At 38.9% G+C, this 13,080-nt stretch overlaps 1 protein-coding gene across 1 annotated transcript in view; it reads left to right on the top strand.

Moving 5' to 3' along the window:
• The first annotated feature begins 753 nt into the window (after positions 1-753).
• LOC117720115 (long-chain fatty acid transport protein 6-like) overlaps positions 754-13,080 on the top strand; it is a 39,114-nt gene continuing 26,787 nt past the window's right edge. The window contains exons 1-3 of the mRNA XM_076913053.1: positions 754-817; positions 2,370-2,528; positions 4,867-4,991. Coding sequence (XP_076769168.1) covers positions 754-817; positions 2,370-2,528; positions 4,867-4,991 — 348 coding nt within the window. The remainder of the gene's footprint in view (positions 818-2,369; positions 2,529-4,866; positions 4,992-13,080) is intronic.

The following is a 13,080-nucleotide window of genomic DNA, read 5'->3' as shown; positions in this document are numbered from 1 at the left end:
TCTCTTTTCTTTCCTTCTCTTTTCTTTTCTTCTCTTCTCTTTTCTCCATGTCTTTTCTTCAAGACATGGCTTTTCTGTGTAGCCCTGGCTATCCTGGAACTCACTGTGCCACCAATCCCAGTGTGTTAACGTTTTACCCGAGAGCCCTGATCTTGGTTTGGCTTATTCTTCTGTTTGTCTTCTTCATTAAAATCTAAACCTCATCCACTTATGATCAGTTTCTGAGAAGTTCCCATCCTTTGCCTTCTTTATCAAAAATTTTGACATGTACCTTCCATCGTTTTGAGTAAGTTTAAGAGTTTATTACACGTGGAAAAAATAACTAAACTGTCGAGGGAAATAGTCAAGAAAGTCGCTACAGTGGCTTGAAAGGAGTCAGGAGAATTAGATGTTGTGTTGCTACCTTTGGACTGGCCTCTCCCTGAAGATCATTTAATTTAATTTCTGGTTTGCTCTGAGCTTCAGGACACCTCAGAGAATTCAGAGGATGTGGTAACTAACCCATAAAGCTTTTCTGTCATAAAAAACAAGCATGGATATTTGCTCTCCTGGATGTGGAACAGAATGTTATTCTTTCCAAACATGACTAGAGCTGGTCTCCCTTCACATATTCATGTGTAGTTTTGAGGAGGAAATTTGGAGAGATTTTCAGTACAGGGTGTAAAAGACTAAGCTAATGGGAGTAGCTACAAAGATACCTTTTTAAAAGAACATGATTTTAAGTTAGTGGCAAATATTATCCCAACTTCATACATGAGGTCAAGTCTGATCCCATTAATGAAGCAGAGCGTGAAGTCTGTCAGAAGTTTCAGAGCTGGTACAGAACAAGGTAGACTTGAGAGTTCCTGGAGGGCATTTGAAGTCTCCATGGACTGAGACTGACCTTTGATGCCTCCTGTGGTGTCCCAGGCTTGGCTTCCCAGGCTTGGCTTCCCCGCCTGCCTCCAGGAAAACCCCCTGCTTGGCTTCATCCCCTTAACATTTTATAAATCCACTGAGTTTGTTAATGAGATAGCTTCTTAGTTTTTGTGGCTCTGGGGATTGGATTCAAGGCTGCATGCTCATGAATGCTAACTGAGGGAGCACTTTACCACCGAGCTGCATTTCAAGCCACAAGGAGGAAGCCAGGTTGTCTTTCGTGATGGAGACATACAGCTTGAACCACATAAAAATGTTAATGTTCAAACATCATACAGTATCATATGGGCTAACCTTTCAGATTTTTTGATGGATGTATTTTTTACACTCACATATTCAAACACAGTAACAATAAATTTGAAAATAATTTTTAAAAAAAATCCATCTGTAGATGCCAGTACTTAAAACACTGTGAAAAATGCAAACATTTTGGATATTACTTGCAACATTACATTTTCATGAGAAACATTATATGTGGAAGAAGGCTAGACAGAGAAGAAAGCTCTTTTTGGCTCATGAAATGTATGGAAATGTCCCAACATATTTCATGATCTTTGAATTTTTAAAGGATCATATGACTAGACATGTTTAAACATGATGAAGTGAATGGTCCATAGTGAGAGTCCTACTTCCTACTTGGAGGAATTGTTCTCTGGAAAACTTCTGCTTTACAACATTTAGATTTTATTATGATCCCTCTCATTTGAGGGCACATGTTTTCTGATGTTAGCATTCCTTTCATTATTTTAGCAGATTCTACAAATTTCTAGAATTTGCTATATAATGTGTTATTCTAGATATTAGAATAATTTGGTGTATTTTTGTCTCAATCTTTTGTGTAGTTGGTATTGGGGTAATCTTTCTTTCATAGATTTCTATACAACAGGAATATATATATATATATATATATATATATATATATATATATTATATATAAACAATTCTATGAGAAATAGTTTATTATGAACACAATATGAGAGGCCATGGTCCTACATAACAGATTCAAGATACTCTGGAAGCCATATTCTGCCACTGAAGTTACAGAACAAAGGAACTTATAAGTCAACCCATTCAGAAAATACAGTGGGGGCATTAGACAGGGCTACAGCAAAGTGGGGACACTTTTTGAATGTGCTTCAGATATTAGTTTAAAGCATTCTTAGCTGTAGGTTGATGAAGGCTAGAAGCCTGCTAAGCTTAACGATATGTTCTAGAAGGTTTACCCAATGATCATAAAAAAAATTAGCTCATATACAAAGGTAAACACAAATAGCTATTTTCTAAAGCATATAAGCTAACCAAGATAATTTTTTCTTCTCCAGCTACATTCCATATTTCCATAATTATGATAATTTACTTTGCTGAGGTCAATTTGTGTGATCTTTAACCTGGATGGCAGTCCCTCAAAAAATGTGTATGGGCTAATGCTTCTTCCTTTCCTTCTCTCCCAGGTCTACCCAAAGCGGCTGTGATTAGCCAGTTGCAGATGTTGAAAGGATCTGTTGGACTATGGGCATTTGGCTGCACAGCTGATGACATCATTTATATAACCCTCCCTCTGTACCATAGCTCAGGGGCTCTCCTTGGAATTGGTGGATGTGTTGAGTTGGGTAAGTATCTTTTTGATAAGTCATCATAATGTTTAGTCAGAGATTATGTTTATTATAACTTGAAAGTATTCATAGAATTTGAAGGGACTGTATGTATATTGCACAGTTAGAATTTGTGGAAAGGACACACTTTCATAACATAGCATGTTCTTAAACTATAAAGAACAACATCCTGGGCATTTGCCCTTGTGGTATAGACTCCTTTTTCCTGGTGGTTGCTCATTCTCTGGTAGACTAGTCCCCTGATTCCCAGACAGTCAGTCACAGCTGCATTACAGCTTAGAGCAATCTCTGACACCACAACGATTACCTCAGCAGCATTCTGCTGAGCAAAACAAGTCAAAGCTCAGACAAGAGTCTAGATATGAACACTGGAAAAACAGACTCTGCCTCTTCCAGGCAAGAAGAACAAGCTTGTATTACACAGACGAGTTGTAAGGCCAGTTTCTTTTCTCCCTACACTCTGTCCCAAACACCCAGGAAGTCTAATGATAGAGTTCATGATCCAATAGATTCCATTTGCAGACATGCACGATGATGTTTCATTTGCTAGCTCCAAAATAATAGAGCCCATTAATGACTGCTAAGTGTGTGCCTGACCTATGATTGCAAGTCATTCAGACTGTGATCAACACTCACAGGAAAAAAAAATATCAATTGTTCAAAGTATATGTAAGAAGATGTATAGAGACATACACTGCTGTCAAAATTGGGTTGTTAGAAGTCAGTGTTGGACCATAGTCACTTCTCCACAGACACAGCAAGATGATTGTTCATACATGTACATATTAATCACCTTTGTGAGAGTTAAGGGAACTGGATGACCCACCAGAGCACCTGACTTGAGTATAAGAGAAAGAATGAGGAAGGAGGGAAGGGATACAGAGATGAGAGATAGAGAGAGGAAGAGAGGGATAGGAAGGGGGAGAGGGAGAGAGAGGGAGAGGGGGAGAGAGTGAGATAAAGATAGATAGATAGATAGATAGATAGATAGATAGATAGATAGATAGATAGATAATCCTTTGTGGAAAAGAGGCATTTAACCTGGGTCTGTTCTTGAAGCCTAGTGCCAGAACAGTGTAGTGAAATCCACTTCTAGCCCCAGGAACCCCACTGCCACACTGTACCTGTTATGCACTGAGCTATAAGGCTTACTAGCTGCCCCTAGCATCTCTTCTTGAACAATCAGGGACAGAGCTGAGAGCAAGACTTCATCCACTGTGAAGCAGGGCATGAAAACAAGTGTGGGTACCCGTTTTAGAACTTGGAAGTAGTAAAACATGGGGTAGTCATAAGACCAAGTGATTTTACTCATGGATACATGTCCAAGGGAACTGAAAACATTACGTCACACTTGGCCGCGGGTGTGCTTATTATTCTTGTCGGCCAAGAGAAGAAGCAACACAAATACATACTACTGATGTATTGACAAAGAAAATGTTACATATCTATGGATATATTCAATCATAAAGAGTATGAAGTGTTAATACATGCTACAAGATAAACAGACCCAAACCACATTTTATAGTAAATGAAAGACCAGACACAATATGTTACACTAGTCCAGAGAGGGAAAGTTGAGAGGCAGATGCTCATAAATGATCACCAAGAGTAAGGGGAGTTGGGAAGGGGGAGTTGAAAATTGAAATGACTGCTAAGGTGATGATGGTCCTTTGGAGAATTAAAAACAAATGTTCTAGAATTCGATGATGATGTTGATGATGGCATCTTTGTGACTATATGAAAAAGCTTGGGATTGTATACTTTAAATTGTGAATTACAACCCAACTAAAAAAATAGACACCACGTTAAAATGCTATTAAAGCTAGATTCTATACCCATTAATGAACTTTTTGCTGATGGGATTTTAGCACAGCTTATTAAATCTTGACTTCAGGGTATAATGAAGCTGCTTTAAAGTCCTCACAATAAAGTGCACGCTTTTCTGCAAAGATAAAATGAGGCAATATCTCTGAGAAGAAGGATGGATGACCTGCCCAGTGCCCGTGGCAGTATACATGTACTTCCAGCAATGTGGTAGTCTACATACATGTACTTTCAATGCTGTGCTAGTATACATGTGCTTCCAGGGCTGTGGGATTATACATGTAATTGCTGATTTTGATTTCCATTCCACAAATCGCGACAAGTGCATATGCCATCAATACTGCGTGACTACACTAAGACATCAATCTTCAAGGTCATGTTTCCAAATGGGTTTGTTACCGATGACTGTGGATGAGGCATAAAAGCCTGGGAAGTGAGAAGATCTGTTAGGACATCACAATCAGTTGTGTGCCATGTTAACGTAGTGCTTGTTTTTAATCCCTTCTCATAGGGGCCACATGTGTGTTAAAGAAGAAATTCTCCGCAAGCCAGTTTTGGATTGATTGCAAGAAGTATAACGTGACTGTGTTTCAGTATATTGGGGAACTTTGCCGTTACCTGTGCAAACAACCTCAGGTAAGAGCATTGCTGTGGAGACACTGAGGGCTTCAGACAAAATATGCTTTCTTCACTTTCAATGCGCAAATCTTCAGTACAGAATTTATCAAATACACACAGATGCTTATAGTATACAAGATAAAGGAAATATAAAAGTCCAAGAAAATAAGAGGGCCACTCAAGAAAGTGTTCAATAATACACTTTGTCCTGCAGCAGGGCCAGGCAGATCCATAGTCTGATGTACTTCAGGTTCAGGCCAATTCCAATTTGACTGTGAAATTAGATGCATAGATTTACAGAAAAGTAATTCCAAATTGAAAGTAGATAATGCCTAAAAATTCTGGGCTTTATAAATGACACCGATGAATAGTTCCTAGTTTTCTGTTAAGTCAAGCTGACATTCTTTTGATCAATTGCTGCTGTGTGAAAAATAAGTGAGTGCAGAGATCTGACAGAGCCTGGGGTTTGTCTCTGATGACTTATTTGCTTTTTACTGTCCTTGGCTTTGTTCTGGTCTCATTTATCTTCCAAAATGCAAAAAAAAAAAAAAAACCTTTTCTGACCTCTAAAGGCTCTTGACAACTAAGATGTGGTTTTTTCTTTAATCAAATCAACATGAACCCCTTCCAGAAGAGCTCTAGAGCATGCTACCCTTTGCAAGGAAGGGCAGCAGAACCATGGCTCCGAGCTACACCTCCTGGCCTGAGTTGTTTCTCTCAGATTGTTTGCCAAGGTGTTGGATGGATGGTGGACTGGGATAAGCTTCTTTCTCTTCTTCTTGGTTAAAATATTAACACTGCTGTTTCCACTCATTACGTACAGGCCAGATAAAACTAAGCTGGGAGCCCTAAATACAAACAAATAAATATGTGTGATTGCGCAGGACAGATGAACACAGAAAAGAATGAATGTGACTGAGGATGTGGATAGCCTCATCTACAGGAAGCTTTTATTCATGAGTTTGGAGTTCATCATGGGGCAACCTTCTGTCTGCTTGTCTCCTTTTGTCAGAAGCCATCTGTATTTTTTCTTATCAGCAAATCTGTATCTATTTAAAGAACATTTGGCTTCATTATCCTTTCTCATCATACACACACACACACACACACACACGCACGCACGCACGCACGCACGCACGCACGCACGCACGCATGCATGAGGTTTTAAACCATGGTCTATGGAATACTCAGTTTTGTTCTTATTCTGTAAGCCTGCCTAACTTGCTGCTTGTACTGTCTTAGTACATTATTGTAGTGTTTGCAAGGAAAGCCAACTAACTGTTGGAGCACATGATTTTTCTCAAAGAGGCATAGGTGTGTTCTAGGGACATGCATGCATGTTATTGATAGGTTTAGGCTGAGAGATCATACCTAGAATCAGAGTGGAAGGAGCAAAATCCCTGCCATCTGCTGCTTATGCTTTTAGATGATCATTTCAGAATGAAACCCTGTTTTCTGTAGTAAGCAGTTCTGCATGCTGGGCTGTAGGCAACAAACATTTGGTTTTGTTTTCTGCGTGTCTTGCTTCTGCCTCTCTATGTACCAATGAACATTCTCAGTTCCTTAAAACTTAAAGTTATGCATAATTTTCTGCATTTCAAGAGAAACTCCGAACTGTCAGTTTCTGTGGGCATCCGTACTGGCTGGTTCTGTGTGTCAACTTGTCTCAAGTTGGTGTTATCACAGAGAAAGAAACCTCCCTTGAGGAAATGCCTCTGTGAGATTTAGCTGTAAGGCATTTTCTCAATTAGCGATCAAGGGTGGGAGGGTCCATTGTGGGTGGTGCCATCCCTGGGCTGGTAGTCCTGGGTTTTAAAAGAAAGCAAGCTGAGCAAGCCAGGGGAAGCAAGCCAGTAAGTAGTATTCCTCCATGGCCTCTGTCTCCAAGCTCCTACTCTCTGTAAGTTCCTGTCCTGACTTCCTTTGGTGATGAACAGCAGTGTGGAAGTGTAAGCCGAATAAATCCTTTCCTCCCCAACTTGCTTCTTGGTCATGATATTTGTGCAGGAATAGAAACCCTGACTAAGACAGCATCTAAAGAGGGTCTCCAGCCCGATTGTATTAGGTTCTGAGTTGGATGAGAGTCTGTGTTCTGGAAGAACAAGACTATTTCTGGGAAGGAATTGCTGCAGCAGATAGCAGCTTAACAAAGAGGTTTTTTGTTTTTTGTTTTGTTTTTGTTTTTACATTGGTGTGACTCCTCTGTGGTTATGATCACACCAGTCCGGTACTTTGTACTGAAAGCCAGATGGGCATATCTACAGAGAACTAAGCCATAGGATATTTCTGATAGAAGTTCTGACAGTGTCAGAAAGTCTGTCTAACTGTTAGGAGGGATTTTAAATGGCTGAAAAATAGGTATTTTCTGTGGTTCTTAAATGTCTCTATTTAATCTAGCTATCATCCATTGATATATCTATCAGTCAACTATCTATGTATCTATCTATAAATCATCTATCCATCTATCTAATCTATCTATCATCCATCTATCCATCTTCTATCTATACATCTACATCTATCTATCATCTATGTATGTATCTATCTAATCTATCATCTATATATCTAATCTATTATCTAGATATCATTTATCTACATTTATGTATGTATGTATGTATCTATCTATCTATATCTATCTATCAGATATCTTCCTCTCTCATTCTTTCTACATGTGTGTGAGACTATCTAAAGACTTGGGAGTAAAGATGTAAAGGGTTCTGTATGCTTTTCTAGAAACATAAGAGAAAAGCAGTGCATCAGACTCATGTTCGGATGCCTCCTTTAAAACCACTGGTCTAGTTTTAGTAAAATGAAGTGTGGACCTTTAAGACTTATTCAAGTATGTCTGCAAACAATAATAAATAGAAGTAAGTGTCAGAGAAAAATACCATAGAAAGAATACCATTATCAAAAGAATTTGTATCACTTTTCTATATATACACTCCATATTGAGAATTTTGTTCTCACCTACCATGTCAATGAGCATTGATGGCCTTTGAGGGGTCCCATGTAGATTGACTAGAATGTTTATGGGAACATTTCCTAGAGAAATTATTGTTTTGTGTTCTTACCCTTGGATATCAGAGGATATTTGTTATAATCATAGCACACATTTTGGGTGTACAGTCCACATCCCTTCTTCTGGATGCTGGGAAACACTTGTTCTCACAATTATTTCAAATAAATGCCCTCACATGACTGACCTGACTGTCCTTCACATAGTGGCTTGGATCAAGGGAGTGGTCTACCCAGTGCTCAAACTCTCAGACATCCCATCTCAGTTCCAGAGTGACAATGAAGTTAGTTAAGGTCGCTATGAAAGCTGTGCCAGTTAACCAGATAGTACTGTTTGTGTTAAAATGGAGATTTTGTGCTTTGAACTTTACTTATAATTTAGGAGACAGGTCATCAAGCTTGTTCTATAAAGATGCATAATAATAAATATTTTTGGCTTCATGGATCCCAGTGCCTGCCTCACCATGGTATGACTCTGCCTATGCATCTCAAAAAATGCCATAGATGATCTCCAAATAAAAGCTATGGCTGTCCTTCATCAAAATGTATGAAACAAACAGGTGGGCCAGTTGTGTTCTTTGAAGGCTATAGTTCACCAAAGCTTGATTTAGACTTCATGATAATATTAGACACCTTTGTGATAATAAAGCAAAATTTTTATTCATTTGCAAATATAATTTTTTTATCTTTCATCTATTTTATTTTATTTATCAAATCATAATTTTTACTTTTTCACACAGGGGTTATACACAGAAAAAGGCAGGATGTGGGGAAGGGGATGACACAGGAGCATAGGTGTTCAGGGGGAATACAGATATCTTCCAGAACAAAGTATTGGCTGGGTGAAGGTTCAAGGGACAGGTCACTATGACTCTGCCTATGATTCACGTATCCTTGTCTAAGTTGGTACTATCCACCAAGGCTACCTATGTACAAGGTCTATGACTACTCAGGCTGGTAAATTTTCACCAAATCTGCCTGTTTACAATAGCTTATAGCCATCTGTTTCAGTGATTTTCCACAGAGACCCAAGACTTTGTGTTAGCAGGCATGTATGTCAGGCCTATTGCTGATTTTAGGCCTATGGCTGATTTTAGGCCTTCAGTGTATAAGCAAGGCTGCCTCTGACATCTCCTCCCTTCTCCAAGTATAGAAGGGCCTTGGTGATTCTAATCTTGTGAAGGTGGAGATAGAGGCCTGACCTCCAGTAATTAAAGGGGACCTTGTAATGGCTCCAGTCCTCCTGTTGTTGTCCAGTGAGGCATGAGGGCCATACCCATTCCAATGTTTTTTTCCTGGAGAGGGGATACTTTTCACATCAACCCTATGCAGTCAGACTTGCCCCTCAGGGAACCCAGAAAGATATTTTTAATTTTTATTTATATTCCCTTGCAGTGCTTAGCCTCGCAGCCTAAGCAAGAATTCAGATCATCAGTCAGAAGGGCTTCTGGGTGGCCCCTCTCTGCTTGGTCTAGGGGTGGAAGTCCCTTCTTTTAGGATGGGTGGAGATGGGATTTGGGAACACCCTGGATAGAGTAACAACTTCATCTTGAGTCTTGTGGTCCTCCATAGCTAACTTATGATAATGTATCTGAATAGATTTTGCTACCAAACTATGTATCTGTTGTTTCACAAAATTAGTCAGCCTATTTAAGGCCCAGGGACCAAAAGAAATAAGCAAAAATAACCCAATTAATGGTCCCAAGATGGAAGGAAGTGGGGTTGACAACCATAGAGAAGTTGAAAACCAATTCTTGTACCAGTTCTCATCTTTCTCTTTCTCTCTCTGTCTTTTCTCAAGGCCTTCTCTGACCTTTTTCATGCTCTCTTTAACCATCCCTGTCTTATCTATGTAAAAACAACATTCTTAAGGGCTGTACACAGTCTTTTCTATTGTAAAAGAGTAATCAAGTCCAATAAAGTCCTTTGCAATTTTTGGAGATCACTTCAGACAGCGAAACAAGGGATTTCTTCAGATTCGTGGTGTCAACATCTAGCTGTTTGAGTCCTTGTCAATGACCCATAGAAGGTCTGAGTAGTCCGGAGGCCAGCACCAGGATTAGAACTTCTAACAGCAGATACCATAGGTGATTCATTTTTACCTGAGATACTGCCCGGGTTAGAGCTCCTGGGAGCCCCGCTTCCTCTGGGTTTTGTGTGATTGAGTGCCGAGCTGCCACCCTGGATCTGCTCTGTGCTCGGGCCCTGACTGGAAAGAACCCTCAGATATAATTTTTAAAGCTTTCTTTTTTTCTTTCCTTCCTTTCACATATGTACATATGTGTGAGAGTGATTATGTGCAGATGTGTATGGCCCAATAGGATTCACTTTCAGGCCTGCTATAGGGATTTGTGATGTTACATTTCATTATTGTAAGTAAACCATTTTCACTTATACACACACACAGTTCTGTGTTAGTGACTCGAATGATGTAAACGAAATTGTAAATAATGACTGCTGTATCTTTCAATAATTAACTCAAGGATGTGTGAAATAATAATTTTATATCACTCAGAAATGTAATTTTGCCATGTTTTACATCCAGAAGTGCATATGTTTGGATTTTCAATTATTCACTGAGACTAATTTAAAGGAGTTTTGTATATCTATCTAGCAAGTCAGCTGAAAGATCGCTGAACTGGTGAATGTGTGTTTGCCAGTCTTTCCAGTTGCAGTGTATAGATTTAAGATTAGACTAATAGAATCTAAAACTGACCATACATGATGGGACTCAGTCCATGAAATAAAAGAAGCTGAACTTTTGTTACAAGATTAACACTAAATGAATGTAATAGTTCAATATGAAGAGGCAAAAAAAAAAAAAAGTTCTAGTCATCACTATTATTACTACTTATGTGACAGCAGCATGTTAATATTAAATGAAGGGGTATTAACAAGGGTAAAAAAGATTATATTTAGATACAAAATGGATGATGACTACAATATTAAGACGAAAATAAAGCTGAGAAGAGTCTTTGTAGCTATTAAAACAGTGTATCTGTTGAGTATGTCATTAAGCAGAAAGAATTCAATTTGCATAAACACAAAGTCAACTAAACCTGCAAGATACTATGTCTTCTTATGGAATGATGTTTAAGTGAAAATCCTTAGCTTTAATTTGTTAAAGTGGTAGTCAGTTCACCTTCCATGGTAGACAGTAATTTGGTAACAGAACAATACAATATTTACCACTGATCTCCTCCAGGAATTTATCTTCATGAACTATAGATTCATTGAAAAGATATTACATGTCATTACTATTATTTTCATTGTCATTGTGGTTTACTTTTTACACAGAGACTCACATTGTAATCCACGTTGGCCTTGGACTCACTATTAAGTAATTGCTTCAGAGTCTTACCAACCCTCCTGTCCCCGATACACCCTCTATGATGGATTCATTTTTGGGATGGCAGGTGTGAAGATCAGTTTAGTATTAATAATGGTCAAGATTTGAAAATAATGTAGTAATCAGGAAATAAATGATAAGGAAATAAATCATGGCATAATTATCCGGTAATTGTATAATCATGGGAAATCCTGCGCTTGAAGGATGACAGCTGTCGTAATTGGGGTTAATGAGTAACATGATAGCATCTGGAATCACCTGAGACAGTCCTACCTGTGAGGGATTGTCAGAACATGGTCCAGAGATAGAGTCATGTGAGGAGAATTCTGTTTCTTTCTTTATATTCTCTAAGGACAATCATCTGTTCTCTTTCTTTTTTTCTTTCTGCTTGCTTTCTTTTTATTTTAATGGGTATGGATAGCTTTCTTGCATGTATAACTGTGTGTCACATGCCTGGTGCCCACAGAGGCTAGAAAAAGGGTGTCAGGTCTCCTAAAGCTATGTCACAGACAGTTATCATCTACCACGTGGGTGCTGGGTATCATACCTGGGTCCTCTGCAAGAGCAACTAATAATGCTCTTAATTGCTGAATCGTCTCCCCAGGTCCTGATTTTTCTTTTAAAGAAGACACAATAGAATAAAGAAGGCTCGAGCATCAGAGGAACAAAATTGATATTTTGGACCAAGAGGTTCTGCCATCCTTTTGATTCATTTGGCTTTCTATATGAGCTGAACATTAAGATGATTGTCTCTCATATATATATATATATATATATATATATATATATATATATATATATATATAGCCACAGCCCATAAAAGTTCAAGTCTGTGGAATCTGATTTACAGACTCCTTTTTGTATTGGCTTCAATACCATGCCAACACATTTCACAATGATTCTTGATGAAACTCATTTCTAACTTGAAAAGCATCCAAGAATTATGCCGTATAAAAGATTTTTGTCTGCTCAAGCAAAACAAATCATAAGGCTTGTGATGTAACCGTCCTATTCAGAAAAATAGTAGTGCAAAGTCCAAGAATTAGTTCCACTCCAGATAAGCATTATCTGCAGGCTCCCAGGAGGCAGGACCAGGATAGCTGCTCTAGGCTGTGTGAGAAGGAGCTGCTCTCGTCCAGTAAGCTTCTTTCTCCATCTGCAGAAGTCACCCGAAGCGCCTTTGAGCAATGAATCAACTACCCAGTGAACATACTTCAAAATGAGTGTGTGATGTTTCATCTTATTATATTTATTCCTATTGTTTTTAAAATTAAAGTTGTCTTTTTGCACAGTTAAAAGATTGAAAGAGGAACTGGAGAAGTGGCTCTGTCCCTAAGAGTGGTGCACAGGACCAGAGTTCATTACCCAGCACCTGGGTCAGGAGGCTCAAACCACTGTTACCCCAGCTCCAAGGGATATACTCACAGGCATACAACTATTTTTAAAAAGAGTTGAGAGAGGCTTGAAGAAGTGGCTCTGTGGGTAACATTGCTAGTAGTGGAAACAAAAGTGCCTGAGATCAAATTCCTAACACTCTCCTACAAAGCTCAGTAAGGCCTCACTTGCCAGGGTAACCACAGCATTTGGGACAAAGACGGGCAGATGCTGGGACTTCACTAGTCAGCTAGCCTAGCCAAATGTTGAGCTTCAGGTTCTGGGAGAAACCCTGTGTCAAAAAATGAAGTGGAAAATGATGGAGAAAGAGGCTCAACATCATCTTCTGGTCTCCACAGTACATGGGCTCAC

This window comes from Arvicanthis niloticus, chromosome 14 (genome assembly GCF_011762505.2).
Source record: "Arvicanthis niloticus isolate mArvNil1 chromosome 14, mArvNil1.pat.X, whole genome shotgun sequence".
NCBI lineage: Eukaryota > Metazoa > Chordata > Mammalia > Rodentia > Muridae > Arvicanthis > Arvicanthis niloticus.
The sequence above is the reverse complement of the archived record's forward strand: the minus strand, read 5'-3'. Positions and strand labels throughout refer to the sequence as shown.